Source organism: Eptesicus fuscus, chromosome 13, assembly GCF_027574615.1.
Source record: "Eptesicus fuscus isolate TK198812 chromosome 13, DD_ASM_mEF_20220401, whole genome shotgun sequence".
In the NCBI taxonomy this organism is placed as follows: Eukaryota; Metazoa; Chordata; class Mammalia; order Chiroptera; family Vespertilionidae; genus Eptesicus; species Eptesicus fuscus.
In genome coordinates, this window is record NC_072485.1 from 64,141,832 (window position 1) to 64,159,140 (window position 17,309).

The window sequence follows — 17,309 nt, forward strand, 5'->3', positions numbered from 1 at the left end:
TGGAAGGAATCTAGAGTTTCACTCATTACAGTCTTTCATACTTTGATGGTATCTGCATTCTCTATCCTTCTCTGCCTCCTACTTCCCCATCTCTAGGTGTGTTTTATTCTCTCCCTATATCACATTATGTCATTACCATGTTATCCCATTAATAATTAAACAAACTTAGAGTATATATCCTCAACATAGATTTGGGGCAGAGGGATTAAATTGGGTGATTGGAAACAGCAAAATAGAGGAATGGTGGAATTGGTTTTTGTTCTTTGCTAACTCTTTTGGTTCTTGAGCCCTTATAGTCTGCATAGACTTCCTCCTGGTTGATGTGCTAAGCCTAATACACAGAGAAAGAGGCAAGAAATATCAGCACCATAGAAAAGTAGGTCCACTAAATATTAAGTCGTAAAATGAATTGCTGATCATAAATTGAAACACTAAAATTGATGCCAAAGAATTTAAATGTGAATTATTTCTTTTCCCCCAGAAAGTTCTGAAATACTATTAATATTTGTTGTCATTTTATTTTATTTAAGGACAAATTCTTTGAATGTTCTGCATGCCCTTCATTTTCTGGTGAGTGAATAAGCTAGCAATGACACTGGAGAATACAGAAGGTGACTATATTGTTTTCCTCCAATTTGATTCCATAATTGGGATAGATTCTGCAAGTTAGTCAGAGTCTTCAGATTGCTGTTGATCCTTTGGATAACATGAGTTTAAAGTTGGATCTTCTTTGTATGAAGTTGAGCTAATTGAAGTATTTTGTTGCACATCTTGTTCTGAGCATTCATAGGTGGAAGATTCATCTTGTACTGAGCTTTGGCAGGAGGAATGATGAAATTCTGGCTTCATATCTTCTGATAGCACATCACTTGGGTTTTGGCATAGACTTTTCATTTCTATCATTTTGATGTCTTTTGTTTGGATAGTGCTTATTTGCATATTGTATTTTGTTGGTCTAGTGCTTATTTGCATGTCTTCTTTTTTGATAGCTGTGGATCTAAGTTTTTGTTGGTTCTTATCTTGTAATTGCTGATCAAGGTGATGTTGAGGGATGGCGTGCAAAGCTTTGGTATCTTTGAATAGAACTTTCTGCGTTAGGAATTCTTTCTCTAATATATCTTGAGTTTGTGTGGATTGGGATTGCCAATTTATGGAACGTTTCATTTCAAATTTGCTTTCTTGTGCTTTATAATCTTTGTTTATCCATTCTTGAGTTTCCCAGTCTTGGGATTGTTGGCCTAAAGATTGCCAATCTTGGTGTTTCTGAATTTGGGAATGCAGATGTTCACCTAGTTGCTTTGAGGATTTCTCCTCTTGGACCTGCAGGTCTTTAGTTTGTTGAAATTGGATTTGTTTCTTAAGGGATTTCTCCTCTTTACCGTACTGGTTTTCACCTTGCCAGTTTTGGGATTGTTGCTTTAGGGATTGCTTTCCTTGCACCAGCTGGACTTGAGTTTGCTGATCTGAGAATTGCTTAACTTGAACTTGCTTATCTTGCTTATCTATGGAGTGCCTCTTTAGGGATAGCCAGCCTTTGATTTGCTGGTCAAAGGATTTCTTCCTTGGGGGTTGCTGGTCTTGGACTGGTAAGTCTATGGATTGCTTTCTTGGATGTTTGTTATTCATGTCGAAGGAAATCTGCTTGGTGGATTTCCTGATTTGGTGGTGTTTCTCCTTAAATTTCCATTCTTGGGTCAGTAACTTGACTTCTGATTGAAGGTCTTGATATGATACCTGTGTAAATTGCTGGTCTTGATGTTGTATGTTTTGGAGTTGAAGATCCAGGGATTGCTGTTCTAGGTGTTCTACATTAATGGCCTGCATAGCATGGAATGTTTGGGCCTCAATTTGCATGGCTTCGGATATAAGGTCCTGTGTGACATGGAATGTTGGGGTTTCATATAGTATGGATTGTGGCAGAACTTGTACTCGGGAAAGCATATCTTGGGAAGGCACGTTTTGAGATTGTATGTCCTTGGATTGTGTGTTTTTGGATTTTATGTTTTGAGGTGACATATCTTCAGCTACCAAGTCATGAGACAAGAATGTTGGGGCTTCATGTAGCATGGATTGTGGCAGAACTTGTACTCGGGAAAGCATATCTTGGGAAGGCATGTTTTGAGATTGTATGTCCTTGGATTGTTTGTTTTGGGATTGTATGTTTTGAGGTGACATATCTTCGGCTACCAAATCATGAGACAAGTATGTTGGGGCTTCATGTAGCATGGATTGTGGCAGAACTTGTACTCGGGAAAGCATATCTTGGGAAGGCATGTTTTGAGATTGTATGTCCTTGGATTGTGTGTTTTGGGGTGACATATCTTCGGCTACCAAATCATGAGACAAGAATGTTGGGGCTTCATGTAGCATGGATTGTGGCAGAACTTGTACTCGGGAAAGCATTTCTTGGGAAGGCATGTTTTGAGATTGTATGTCCTTGGATTGTATGTTTTGAGGTGACATATCTTCAGCTACCAAATCATGAGACAAGCATGTTGGGGCTTCATGTAGTATGGATTGTGGCAGAACTTGTACTCGGGAAAGCATATCTTGGGAAGGCATGTTTTGAGATTGTATGTCCTTGGATTGTGTGTTTTGGGGTGACATATCTTCAGCTACCAAATCATGAGACAAGAATGTTGGGGCTTCATGTAGTATGGATTGTGGCAGAACTTGTACTCGGGAAAGCATATCTTGGGAAGGCATGTTTTGAGATTGTATGTCCTTGGATTGTGTGTTTTGGGGTGACATATCTTCAGCTACCAAATCATGAGACAAGAATGTTGGGGCTTCATGTAGCATGGATTGTGGCAGAACTTGTACTCGGGAAAGCATATCTTGGGAAGGCATGTTTTGAGATTGTATGTCCTTGGATTGTATGGTTTGAGGTGACATATCTTCAGCTACCAAATCATGAGACAAGAATGTTGGGGCTTCATGTAGCATGGATTGTGGCAGAACTTGTACTCGGGAAAGCATTTCTTGGGAAGGCATGTTTTGAGATTGTATGTCCTTGGATTGTATGGTTTGAGGTGACATATCTTCAGCTACCAAATCATGAGACAAGAATGTTGGGGCTTCATGTAGCATGGATTGTGGCAGAACTTGTACTCGGGAAAGCATATCTTGGGAAGGCATGTTTTGAGATTGTATGTCCTTGGATTGTGTGTTTTGGGATTGTATGTTTTGGGGTGACATATCTTCGGATACCAAGTCATGAGACAAAAATGTTGGGACTTCAAGTAGCATGGCTTGTGGTGGTGGCAGAACTTGTACTTGGGAAAGCATATCTTGGAAAGACATGTTTTGTGATTTTATGTCTTGGGATGGCATATCTTGGGAAGACATGTCTTGGGATTGTGTGTCTTGGGATTGTGTATTTGAGGATGGTATGTCTTGGGATGGCATATCTTCAGTTTCTAGGTCATGAAACTGTTTAACATGGGATGGTGGGGTTTCAGATAGCGGGACTTTTACTAACAGAACTTGAGATGACAAATCAGGTACTGGTAATGCTTCAAGACTTTTTACAGAATAGGATGGAAAAACTTGGGGTGTCAATGAGTTATCCTGCATTGATTGTGTTTGTGTTTCTGAGGGTTGTTCAATAGCAAAATGTAGATCTTCATCATTTATCTGTTCAGCTTGTCTGATTTCTTCTGAGGGCCTTTTCTCTAATATGACAGACAAATGTTGCTGCTCAGTATCATTCTCATAAGGTCTTAAAGAGGGAGGGCTATATTTCTGTTGTTCATCTGACTCAGATAAAGAAGTTGTATAGTAATTATTACTGCCTCTCTTTTCTGAATTATGGATGGTTAATGGATTTTTTGAGACTCTTAATTTGAAGAAAGTATAGCCTCCAAAGAAAACAGGTTGTGTCTTTGTTATTGATTCATTCCTGAAACACTCTTCTTGAAAGTCAAATTGTATTACAGCATCTTCTTCCGTTGCAGATAATTCACTCTTTTGAGCAATATCCACAGGCAAGAAAAACACAATCTATAAAACCAAGGGGTGGGGTAAACATTAATTTAACGATCACCTTTGATGTTTTCCTTTTTGTATTCCCACATTATTTTCATCTCTGCATTACACAGACGGGGAATAACAACTACATGAGGAATAAGAAAATGAATACCAGTACTTTCTTTACCATCAACTCATTGGTTTTATTTTGAACAAGTCATAACCCTCTATTATCTCAAATATTGAATAGGGGAATTTGATTAAGATAATCTGAAAGTCTTCCCATAATTTAACATTATAAAGCTTATAAGGCATTTTATATTCATATATTCTGGTTTATTTATTTATTGATCACCTACTAGATGCTGGAGGTAAAAAATAATTAGATGTGGTTTTTTTTTCCCCATAAGGTGCTCACAATTATAGGTATTACAATATATAAATAGATAACAATATAGTTTAGCAAATGCTATTATATAAATAGCCACTAAGTGCTTTATGGGAATGTAGAAGATAACCTCATTCTGAGAGAGCCAGGAAATGCTTCACAGGAGAGGTGGTATTTGATCTATATTTTGATGAGTAGGAATTCCTCAGGAAAACAACAAAACAAAACATGAAATAAGGTAGGAGTCAAAATCCATGTTGAGGAAACAATGGGTACAAAATCATATGTAGCATATGACTTGTGATGTAGCACAATGTGATGGCAGATGGTAAGTAGAAATTTTTAGATGGTATACTAGGTATAAACTAAATGTTTCTATATGTAATAATGGATATTTGGCAAATAAAAATTTTAAATACGATGTAAATGAGAATAAAAATTGTGAAATACTTAGGGGAAATTTTAACAAATTATGCACAAGACTTGCCCACTGAAAACTACAAAATATTGCTAAGAGAAATAAAAGAAGTAAGAAAATGTAGACAGTTTCCACAGACATGAATAAGAAGACTAAAAAGTATCAATAAATAAATTTTCCCTAAATTATATATAGTTTCAATGCAATTCCAATAATAATCCCAGCAACATTTTTTGTGTTTTATGGTACAGAGTTTGTATTGGGATGGTGAAAAAGTTTGGGGCACAGATAATGGTGATTATATTCATTACTAGAAGCCCAGTGCATAAAAATTCATACACTGGAGGGGGGTCCCTCAGCCCGGCCTGCCCCTCTCACAGTCTGGGAACCCTCAGGGGCGGGAGGCGATCCGGAAATCAGGGCAAGGCAATGCCCCCATCACACCTCTGCTGCTGCCACTGTCAGCAGCGCAAGCCTCAACTGGCCCTGGTTACCTGAGCCTCAGGCGGCCCTGGATGGCTGGGAAGCTGCCATCTGAGGCTTGCCTGTGCCTTGGGATGGCCCTAGGCGGCTGGGCAGCCGCCATCCAAGGCTTGCCTATGCCTCAGGCCAGACATAGGTGGCTGGGCAGCTGCCATCCAAGGCTTACCTGAACCTGGGGCTGGCCCTGGGTGGCTGGGAGGCTGAGGGTGGGTCCGACCACACCGTGCGCCTGCCACCCACCCCTTCCGGTGGGGCTGAAAGGACTGGGTACTCTGGAAGGGCTGAGGGGACTGGGCATCGCCCTCTTATGCCTCTGGGCACCGCCATCTTTGTGATGGCATGACAGTCAATTTGTATATTTCCTCTTTATTAGATAGGGTGAATGTATTTAATGCCACTGAATTGTACACTTAACCCTTTGCACTCACTTTTTCCTCGATTCCTTTATTCTACTCGGGATTTAATTTTTTAAATACCCCAGATTTTACAAAGCGCGGCAGTAGAATAAAAAACTGGAGTTTCTTTTCATACAAACTTATTTATTTGGATTTTTTAATATTTCAAATTATTAATACATTCAAAGAGTAATTTGCACTTGACATCCGAGTGCAAAAGGTTAAAGTGGTTAAAATGATAAATAGCATATTTATTTTACCACAATGAGAAATAATTACTCTAAAGTTTCATAAATTAAGACAGTATGGATTATGTGGAAGAATAGATACATAGATCAATAAAAAAATAAAAGTGTTCAAAGAGACCTATAAATAACAGGTCAGTTGATTTTCACAAAGGTGCCAGGGTAATGGGGGAAAGCATTGCATTTTCAACAAACAGTGCTGGAACTATCTATGGTGGTATATGTGTGTGTTTGTGTGTATATGGGTGCATGAATGTCTAACCTTACCTCACAACTATGCACAAAATTTAACCAAGCCAGCAATACAAGAAATGCTAAAGGGACTGCTATAAAAAGAAGAAATAGAAAGGGAAGAAGGAACACAGGCATAAAGAATAAAAATGGCAACAAACAAGTACCTATCCTATCTAATAAAAGAGTAATATGCAAATTAACTATCACTCTGCTACACCCACAAGCCACGCCCACCAGCCAATCAGGAGCAAGTATGCAAATTGACTCAACCAAGATGGCTGTGGCCACAGAGCAAGCAGGAGGCTTGGGTTTCTCCGGCAATGGAGGAAGCAAATCTTTCCACACACCCTGGCTGGCCCAGACCTCCACTCAAGGCTACAAAGTTTCAATTATAGAAGATAAATAAATACCAACAAAAATGGCAGCAGCCACGGAGCTGGAGAGAGTAGGAGGCTTGGGTTGCCCCTGGTGATAGAGGAAGCCACACTTCTGCAGCCCTAGCCTGCCTTGCCCTCCAAATAAGGCTACAAAGTTTCAATTATAGAAGATAAATAAATACCAACAAAAATAGCTGCTGCCACAGAGCAAGCAGGAGGCTTGACTCTGTTCAAGTCTACAAAGTTTCAATTATAGAAGATAAATAAATCCCAGATACCAGGCCTCCACTTGGGTTGCCGGGTGGTGTCGCCAGCCTGAAAACCACCACAGGCCCCTAACCCAGGCCTCCCATGCCCCAAGGGAATCCCCACCCTGATCCGGGACACCCTTCAGGGCAAACCAGCTGGCCCCCACCTGTGCACCAGGCCTCTATCCTATCTAATCCTATCTAATAAAAGAATAATATGCAAATTGACCATCATGCCAACACACAAGATGGATGCCCTCATGTGGTCAAATATGGCTGCCCCTATGTGGATACAAGATGGCTGCCAGAAGATGGCCAGCAGGGGAGGGCAGTTGGGAGGGACCAGGCCTGCAAGTGAGGGCAGTTGAGGGTGACCAGGCCATCAGGGGAGGGCAGTTGGGGGCGACTGGGCCTGCAGGGAAGGGCAGTTGGGAGGGACCAGGCCTGCAAGGGAGGGCAGTTAAGGGTGACCAGGCCTGCAGGGGAGGGCAGTTAGGGGCAAACAGGCTGGCAGGGGAGCAGTTAGGCATCAATCAGGCTGGCAGGGGAGTGGTTAGGGGGTGATCAGGCTGGCAGGCAGAAGCGGTTAGGGGCAATCAGGAAGGCAGGCAGGCGAGCAGTTGGGTGCCAGCAGTCCTGGATTATGAGAGGGATGTCCAACTGCCCGTTTAGGCCCGATCCCAGTAGGACATTTTCACAAAGGTGCCAGGGTAATGGGGGAAAGTCTAAACATTCCTGATTGCCCCTAAACATTCATGCACCCACATACACATAAAGCCTACTGGGATCGGGCCTAAATGGGCAGTCAGACATCACTTGAGGGGTCCCAGATTGGAGAGGGTGCAGGCTGGGCTGAGGGACACAAGCCCCCCTCATGCACGAATTTCATGCACTGGACCTCTAGTCCTACCTAATAAAATAGTAATATGCAAATTGACCGCACCTTCGCTATGCCCAAGCCATGCCCACCCGCCAAAGCCACACCCACCAGCCAATCAGGGCAAGTATGCAAATTACCCAACAAAGATGGCAGTTAATTTGCATACGCTGAGAGAGGGAGGAGTGAAGACTGAAGACAACTTAGAAGGAAGAGGGAGGAAAAGCGGAAAGCAAGGTGGCTGCCAGAGGGAAAGCCCGGGCGGGGCGGAACGGGGTGGAATGGGGCGGAGCGGGGCGGGCGGCAGTGGCGAGCGAGTGCAGGCGCGGTGGCCGTAAAGGCAGGCGCATGTGGCCGCAACAGCCGCTTGCAGGATTTTCCTGCAAATGGCCTACTAGTCAATAATAAACTTAAATGTAAATGGATTAAATGCTCCAATCAAAAGACATAGAGTGGCTGGGTAGATAAGAGAACATGACCCATATATATGCTGTCTACAAGAGACCCACTGCAGAAAAAAGGTTGCACATAGAATGAAAGTGAAGGAATGGAAAAAAAATTTTAGGCAAACAGAAATGAAAAAAAATCTGGGGTAGCAATACTTATATCTGACAAATTAGACCTCAAAATGAAGGCCATAACAAGAAGGAAGGCCACTTCATAATACTAAAGGGATCAATACAACAAGAGGATATAACACTGGTAAACATATATGCACCCAACACAGGAGCACCCAAATACATAAAACAACTTCTGGAAGATAGTAAAGAAGATATTGACAGCAATAGAATCATAACCCCATTGACATCACTGGATAAATCTTCTAGACAAAAAAATCAACAAACAGCAGTCCTAAACAACTCACTAGATCAGATGGAATTAATTGACATCTTCAGAACATTTCACCTGAAAGAAACAAATAAACATTCTTCTCAAGTGCACATGGGACATTTTCAAAAATAGACCACATATTAGGATACAGGCTAAGACTCTTCAAATTCAAGAAGATAAAAATCATATCAAGCATCTTCTCAGATCACAATGACATTAAATTAGAAATCAACTACAATAAAAATAATTTTAAAAAATCAAATACTTGGAAGCTAAATAGCATGCTATTAAACAATGATTGGGGAGGATCCAAGATGACTGCCAATGGGACTGCAGGCTGCTAGATAGTGTGAGAGTGAGAGAACAAAAGGAGAGTGCATGGACGTATGGAGAGTGTCAGTATTTGTGAGCTATACTCCAAGGGACTCTTGGGGACTGGTGGACCAGCACCCGCTGACTGAGTAGCCTCTAATGCGGCTGAAATCTCTCCTGGAGTGGCCAGCTTTGCTGCAGAGGCTGTGGTCATCTTGAAGGGGAGATGGCTGTGATCACAGACTGACTGTGATCGGATTCCCAGCCTTACCTTCAACCGGGAAGATCTTGGATACCTCCAGGGACCTTACAACCAAAATGCACAGAGACCAGTTACCTCAGCTGCGAATCCACGAACACCTGAACTCCAACCTCCCTGACCATAGGCAAGGAGGTCTGCTCAGGGGAAGACAAACGGAGCAAATTCGCTGACAGGCCCTGCGCCTTCTCACAGAGATGAAGGAACAGCTGAATCAAAAAGCACCCACCCAGAACTGGTGAATTAAACACAGCTGGCATTGCCTAAAGACAGGTGAAATTTGGGACCCAGGCTGGAGGGAGAAACATGCCCAGTGGGAACTAGAGCCTCAGAGAAAGACTGCCCCCCACAAAATTCATGTATGTTGGGGTCGGTGTAGCCCTCAAATGTGGAAGGTGTCGCCCTCAAATGTGGGGTCCACATGGGATTCTAGATATTAACCCACAGCTGAACTGGACCCAGAAAGGCAGCCTAAGTACTATACTGGCTGCGGAGAGTCCCACACAGAGTCTCGCACAGAATTGCTAGCAGAGCCAGAGTAGAGAGGCCTTTTAGCCCTGGATATTAAGACAGAAGCCCTGCCACCCAGGGGCTGTAGCAGAAATTGACTCTTGTGTGTAAACACAACTAAAGACCTGCTGAGAACCAAAGACAGCAGAGAGATCCCACCTGCTTGAAAATAGGGTTCTGGCTTACAACACAGAGAAGCAGTGGATTATAGGGGAACTTCAATTCTGTGCTGACTACCTGCAATGAAAAAGACGTGCCAAGCAGAGCAGTGGAGGAAGTGAACAACCTTCACTACTTCACATTTTTATTTCTTATCTTTTACTTAAGAAACTAATTTTTTTCTCATACTTGATTCTACCTTGTTTTTTTATTATATTTTTATTTTTAACTATTAGTATTAATACTATTATTTTACCCTATTTTTAAAGTTTTATTTTATCTTATTTTGGGGTTAGTGTTATACATTCTATTTTGATTTTCCCTTTAGCATTATTTTACTCTATCTCAATTTTTCCTTTATGCCAACATTCTCTTCATCACTTTTTCCACTTTTAGTCCTGTTTCTCTTACCCTGTTCCTGCTTTAGTTTTTCTCTACCCTTTCTTTTTATTCCCTGTTAAAAATTAATCTTACTCATATATCTAATTTCCTCTCCCCTGCTCCAAACCCATACACACTTCTCTCTTCTCTTTCTTCACTATCCATATTCTTTTTATTTTTCTTTTTTTGCCTTTTTCTTTCTGTCTTGTTGTTGTTTGTTTGATTATTGGTTAGTTTTTTGTTTGTTTTTGCTTCTGTTTTTTCTCTCCTTGCTTGTTCACTTCTTCTACTAGTAGCTTAACTAATTCCAATCACCAACTCAAGCCTATCTACTCTCTATCCTCCTTTTCCAATAGTAAACAAATACATAGATAGATTAAAGAAGGAGGGAAATTATATATATATATACACACACACTGAGTGGCCAGATTACTATGATCTCTGAACGCATAATAATGTGGCCACTCAGTGTACATCATATATAACAAAAGGCTAATATGCAAATTGGCCCCTCGAGCCAGGAGTTAGACCAGCAGGCAGGCCAGCCAACCGCCCATGTCCCCTCATCCTGGCCAGGCTGGCCAGACCCCACCCATGCATGAATTCATGCACTGGGCCTCTAATATATATACTGAGTGGCCAGATTATTATGCATTCTGAGATCATAATAATCTGGCCCCTCAGTGTGTATGTGTGTGTGTGTGTGTGTGTGTGTGTGTGTGTGTATCCTATCTAATAAAAGAGTAATATGCAAATTGACTGTCACTCCAACACACAAGATGGCTGCACCCATGTGGTCAAAGATGGCTACCCACATGTGGACACAAAATGGCTGCCACAAGATGGCCAGCAGGGGAGGGCAATTGGGAGGGACCAGGCCTGCAAGGGAGGGAAGTTGGGGGCGATCAAGCCTGCAGGGGAGGGCAGTTAGGGGTGACCAGGCCAGCAGAGGAGGGAAGTTGGGAGTGACTGGGCCTACAGGGAAAGGCAGTTAGGAGGGGGACCCAGGCCTGCAGGGGGGAGAAGTTGGGGGGAACTAGGCCTGCAAGGGAGAACAGTTGGGGGGGGACCAGGACTGCAGGGAAGGGAAGTTAGGGGTGACCAGGCCTGCAGGGGAGGGCAGTTAGGGGCAATCAAGTTGGCAGGGGAGCAGTTATGCATCAATTAGGCTGGCAGGGGAGTCGTTAGGGTGTGATCAGGCTGGCAGGCAGAAGTGGTTAGGGGAAAACAGGAAGGCAGGCAGGCAAGCAGTTGGGAGCCAGCAGTCCTGGATTCTGAGAGGGATGTTCGACTGCCTGTTTAGGCCCGATCCTAGTAGGATCGGGCCTAAACGGGCAGTTGCACATCCCTCGAGTGGTCCCAAATTGGAGAGGGTGCAGGCTGGGCTGAGGGACACACACCCCCGTGCACCCGGCCTCTAGTATATATATAAATATAAATATAAATATAAATATAAATATAAATATAAATATAAATATAAATATAAATATAAATATAAATATAAATATAAATATAAATATAAATAATAAATATAAATATAAATATAAATATAAATATAAATATAAATATATAAATATAAATACACATATATATATCCAAGGCCCGGTGCATGAAATTTTTGCATGGGTGGAGGGGTATCCCTCAGCCCAGCCTGCACCCTCTCCAATCTGGGACCCCTCAAGAGATGTCTGACTGCCTGTTTAGGCCCGATCCCAGTAGAATCGGGCCTAAAAGGGCAGTCGGGGGATCGGGCCTAAACGGGCAGTTGGACATCCCTCTCACAATCCAGGTCTGCTGGCTCCCAACTGCTCACCTGCCTGCCTGCCTGATTGCCCCTAACCGCTTCTGCCTGCCAGCCTGATCACCCCCTAACCACTCCCCTGCCAGCCTGATTGATGCCTAATTACTCCCCTGCCAGCCTTTTTGCCACTAACTGCCCTCCCCTGCAGGCCTGGACACCCCTAACTGCCCTCCCCTGCAGGCCTGGTCACCCCTAACTCCCCTCCCCTGCAGGCCTGGTCCATCCCAACTGCCCTTCTCTGCAAGCCCGGTTGCCCCCAACTTCCCTCCTCTGACGGCCTGGTCACCCCTACCTGCCCTCCCCTGCAGGCTTGATCACCCCCAACTGCCCTCACTTGCAGGCCTGGTCCCTCCAAATTGCCCTCCCCTGCTGGCCATCTTCTGGCAGCCATCTTGTATCCACATGGGGGCAGTCATCTTTGACCACATGAGGGCATCCATCTTGTGTGTGGGAGTTATGGTCAATTTGCATACTATTCTCTTATTAGATAGAATTAGATAGGATAGAGGACTGGTACACGGGTGGGGGCTGGCAGGTTTGCCCTGAAGGGTGTCCCAGATCAGGGTGGGGGTTCCCTTGGGGCATGGGAGGCCTGGGTAAAGGTCCTGTGGTGGTTTACAGGCTGGCAACGCCACCCAGCGACCCAAGTGGAGGCCCTGGTATCTGGGATTTCTTTATCTTCTATAATTGAAACTTTGTAGCCTTCATCGAAGGGCAAGGCAGGGGAAACTTGGCTTCCTCCATCACTGGGGCAACTCAAGCCTCCTGCTCTCTCCAGCTCCTTGGCTGCCACCGTTTTTGTTGGTATTTATTTATCTTCTATAATTGAAACTTTGTAGCCTTGAGTGGAGGCCTGGACCAGCCAGGGTGTGCGGAAAGCTTTGCTTCCTCCATTGCCAGGGAAACCCAAGGCTCCTGATTGCTCCGTGGCCACAGCCATCTTGGTTGGGTTAATTTGTTCACTTGCTCCTGATTGGCTGGTGGGAGTGGCTTGTGGGTGTACCAGAGTGATGGTTAATTTGCATATTACTCTTTTATTAGATGGGATATATGTATATGTATATATACATGTATATATACATATACAACATATATATATGTATATATACATATATATAAATTTTCTTTTATATATATATTTCTATATATTTTTTCTTTTTTTGTATTTAGTTTTTTACTTTTCTTCTTATACACCCATTCTCTTTCTACCTCCTCTATACTGAATTGTGGTTATTTCCCCATTCATTCAATTCCTTGACCTTACCTCCTGGAAATACGCTCTGCCTCCTCAGACTCATCTGGGTGTTTGGAGGTTTGTTGTTTGAATTTTTTGGATTAGTTGTTTTTTTGTAGATTGCATTCATCTCTGGGTGTTTGTTGTTTGCATTTTTTGGATTTAGTTGTTGTTTTATTGGAGTTTTCTCCCCATATACATATTTCCCCCTTCTTTTTTTCTTCTCTTTCTTTTCTCTCTTACATTTTTTACTTTTCTCAATATCATTTTTGCACTCTTCTCTATTACCTAATTCTCTTTTCTCTGGTGGTCCCCTTTATTTAGGGGTATTAGTATTGTGAATACATTTGTGTTTGGTGCCCTGTGCATTGTGTCTTGTTGTGTTGTATTTTGTGCCTTTACGTCAACACAGGAGAGAGAGAGCTACATAACCAGAAACCTTGAGAGGCGTGATCATGGGGAGACAAAGAAACAGCCCACATATGAAAGAAAAGGAAGAATCACCAGAAAAGAAGTAAATGAAATGGAGGCAAGTAACCTGTCAGAGAAAGAATTCAGAGGAATGGTCATAAGGTTGCTGAAAAGAATGGAAGACAAAGTCAACAATATGTGTAAGAACCAAGAGGAAATGAAGAAAAACCAAGGAGAAATGAAAAATGACATTGCTGAAATGAAGAACTCAATAGGAAGAATCAACAGTATGCTAGAAGATGCGGAGGACTGCATCAGTGAGCTGGAAGACAAGGTAAAAAGATACCCAAGCAGAGCAGCATCTAGAAAAAAAAAAAAACACTTAAAAAACAGGAGGAGAGCCTAAGGGAACTTTGGGACAACACGAAATGAAACAACATCTGAATAATAGGGGTGCCAGAAGGAGAGGAAACTGAGCAAGGAATAGAAAACCTGTTTGAAGAAATAATGACAGAAATCTTCTCTGATATTGGGAAGAAAAAACTCACACAAGTCCAAGAAGCTCAGAGTCCCAAACAAAATGAACCCCAAAAGATCGACACCAAGACACATTATAATTAAATTGGCAAACACCAACGACAAAGTAAGAATCTTAAAGGCTGCCAGAGAGACAGAAAGTTACCTACAAAGGATCTCCCATTAGACTATCAACTGATTTCTCAAAAGAAACACATCAGGCCAGAAGGGAATGGAATGAAATATACAAAGTCATGCAAAGCAAGGGTCTGAATCCAAGAATACTGTACCCAGCAAGGCTATCAATAAAATTTGAGGGTGAAATCAGGAGCCTCACAGACAACAAAAGGACTAAGGGAATTAATTACCACCAAACCACCAATGCTAAATGGTCTGCTATAAAAAGAAAAAAATAAGAAGGGAAGAAGGAACACAGGCATAAAGAATAAAAATGGTGACAAACAAGTACCTATCAATAATAACTTTAAATGTAAATGGATTAAATGCCCAATCAAAAGACATAGGATAGCTGAGTGGATAAGAAAACATGACCCATATATCTGCTGTCTATAGGAAACCCACCTTAGAACAAAGGACTCACACAGATGGATGGTGAAGGGATGGAAAAAGGTTTTTTAGGCAAATGGAAATGAAAAAAAGCTGAGGTAGCAATACTTTTATCTGACAAATTAGACCTCAAAGTGAAGGCCATAACAAGAGATAAGGAAGGCCACTTAATAATACTAATGGGAGCAATTCAACAAGAAGATATAACTCTGGTAAACATATATGCACCCAATACAGGAGCACCCAAATACATAAAAAAACTTCTGGAGGATATCAAGGGAGAGATTGAGAGCAATACAGTCATAGTAGGGGACTTTAATACCCCACTGACACCACTGGACAAATCCTCTAAACAACAAACCAGCAAAGAAACATCAATCCTAAATGCCTCACTAGATCAGATGAAATTAATTGACATCTTCAGAACATTCCACCCCAAAGCCACAGAATATACATTCTTTTCAAGTGCACATGGGTCATTTTCAAAGATAGACCACATATTGGGCACAGGCAAAGTCTCTTCAAATTCACGAAGATAGAAATCATATCAAGCATCTTCTCAGATCACAATGGCATAAAACTAGAAATGAACTGCAATAAAAAAAAAAAAATCAAACACCTAGAGGCTAAATAGCATGCTTTTAAACAATGATTGGGTTACCAGAGAGATCAAAGAAGAAATAAAAGAGCATCATGGTAACAAATGACAATGAAAACACAACAATCCAAAATCTATGGGACACAGCAAAAGCAGTCTTGAGAGGGAAGTTCATTTCTCTGCAAGCCTATCTCAAAAAATAAGAAAAGATGGTAATAAATTATCTAACCCTACAACTCAAAGAGTTAGAAAGAGAGCAACAAGAAAACCCAGAGTAAGCAGAAGGAAGGAAATAATAAAAGATTGGAGCAGAGCCAAAACCGGTTTGGCTCAGTGGATAGAGCGTCGGCCTGCGGACTGAAAGGTCCCAGGTTCGATTCCGGTCAAGGGCATGTACCTTGGTTGCGGGCACATCTCCGGTAGGGGGTGTGCAGGAGGCAGCTGGTCGATGTTTCTCTCTCATCGATGTTTCTAGCTTTCTATTCCTCTCCCTTCCTCTCTGTAAAAAATCAATAATAAAAAAAAAAAGATTGGAGCAGAAATAATTGACATAGAGACCAAAAATACTATATATAAGATCAATGAATCCAAGAGCTGGTTCTTTGAAAGGATAAACAAGATTGATGAACCTCTAGCCAGGCTCACTGGGAAACAAAGGGAGAAGACCCAAGTAAACAAAATAAAAAATGAAAGACCCCACAAACATACAAAGGATTGTAGAAAAAAATACTACAAACAACTCTACTCCATCAAACTGGACAACAAACAAAATGGACATATTCCTAGAAAAATACAATCTTCCAAAACTCAATCAGGAAGAATCAAAAAACCTGAATAGGCTGATAACTAGAGATGAAATTGAAGCAGTATTCAAAAAATTTCCAGCAAACCAAAACCCTGGGCCAGGCAGCTTCATAGAGGAGTTTTACCAAACATTTCAAGAACTAATACCTATCCTCCTCAGACTATTCCAAAAAATTCAAGAGGAAGGCAGACGCCCAAGCTCTTCCTATGATGCCAGCATTACCCTAATCCCAAACCAGATAAAGACACTACAAAGAAAGAGAATTCCAGGCCAATATCCATGATGAACATAGAAGCTAAAATCCTCAACAAAATTCTAGCAAATTAGATCCAGCATTACTTTAGAAAGATCATACACCAGCCTTTCTGGCGGTGACAACCTCCCCATGACAATATGGCTGTGAGTTCCTTGTTGCAGGTTTCAGCAGAGATTCGCTCTTCTGTTCACATGCTTCCCTCACGCTGGTTTTGGATCTCAGAGGGTGTCACTTGACCTGTGAATTGCCTAGGACATTAACCACAGGGACTGCAGAGGTCTGTGGAGGGGGGCGGCGGAGGCTGCATAGACGGGAGGTAAGAGGAGATAAGATGGTGACCCAGCTGCACAGACACCAGGCCCAGCGAGGGGCAAGCTCTACCCGCTCGCAAAGGATCTCCTTCATCCCTCTCCAGAAGAGGAGAAGAGGAAACACAAGAAGAAGCACCTGGTGCAGAGCCCCAAATCCTACTTCATAGATGTAAAATGCCCAGGATGCTATAAAATCACCACTGTCTTCAGTCATGCACAAACAGTAGTTTTGTGTGTTGGTTGCTCCACTGTTCTCTGTCAGCCAACATGAGGACAAGCAAGGCTTACAGAAGGATGTTCCTTCAGAAGGAAGCAGCACTAAAAGCACCTCAAATCAAGATGAGTGGGAAACCATCCCAATAAACACATTTTGGGAAGAAGAAGGAGAAGGAGAAGAGAAGAAGGAGAAGGAGAAGGAGAAGGAGAAGGAGAAGGAGAAGGAGAAGGAGAAGGAGAAGGAGAAGGAGAGAGAAGAAGAAGAAGAAAGATCATACACCATGATCAAGAAGGATTAATTCCAAGGATGCAAGGTTGGTACAATATCCTCAAATCAATAAACATTATACATAAACAAACTGAGAGACAAAAATCACATAATCATATCAGTTGGTGCATAAAAAGCATTTGACAAAATCCAACACCCTTTCCTGATCAAAACTCTCAGCAAAGTGGAAATATAGGGACCATAACTCACATTAATAAAAGCCTTATATGAAACACCTAC

The 17,309-nt window shown here is 42.2% G+C and overlaps 1 protein-coding gene and 1 pseudogene across 1 annotated transcript in view; one reads left to right on the forward strand and one right to left on the reverse strand.

Moving 5' to 3' along the window:
• Positions 1–498: 498 nt before the first annotated feature.
• The window catches only part of MS4A14 (membrane spanning 4-domains A14), a 33,063-nt gene continuing 16,252 nt past the window's right edge, over positions 499–17,309 (reverse strand). Inside the window, exon 6 of the mRNA XM_054725532.1 lies at positions 499–4,002. Within this exon, the coding sequence (XP_054581507.1) occupies positions 667–4,002 (3,336 nt within the window). The 3' untranslated portion in view covers positions 499–666. The remainder of the gene's footprint in view (positions 4,003–17,309) is intronic.
• Positions 13,771–16,953, forward strand: LOC129151108 (40S ribosomal protein S27-like; annotated as a pseudogene).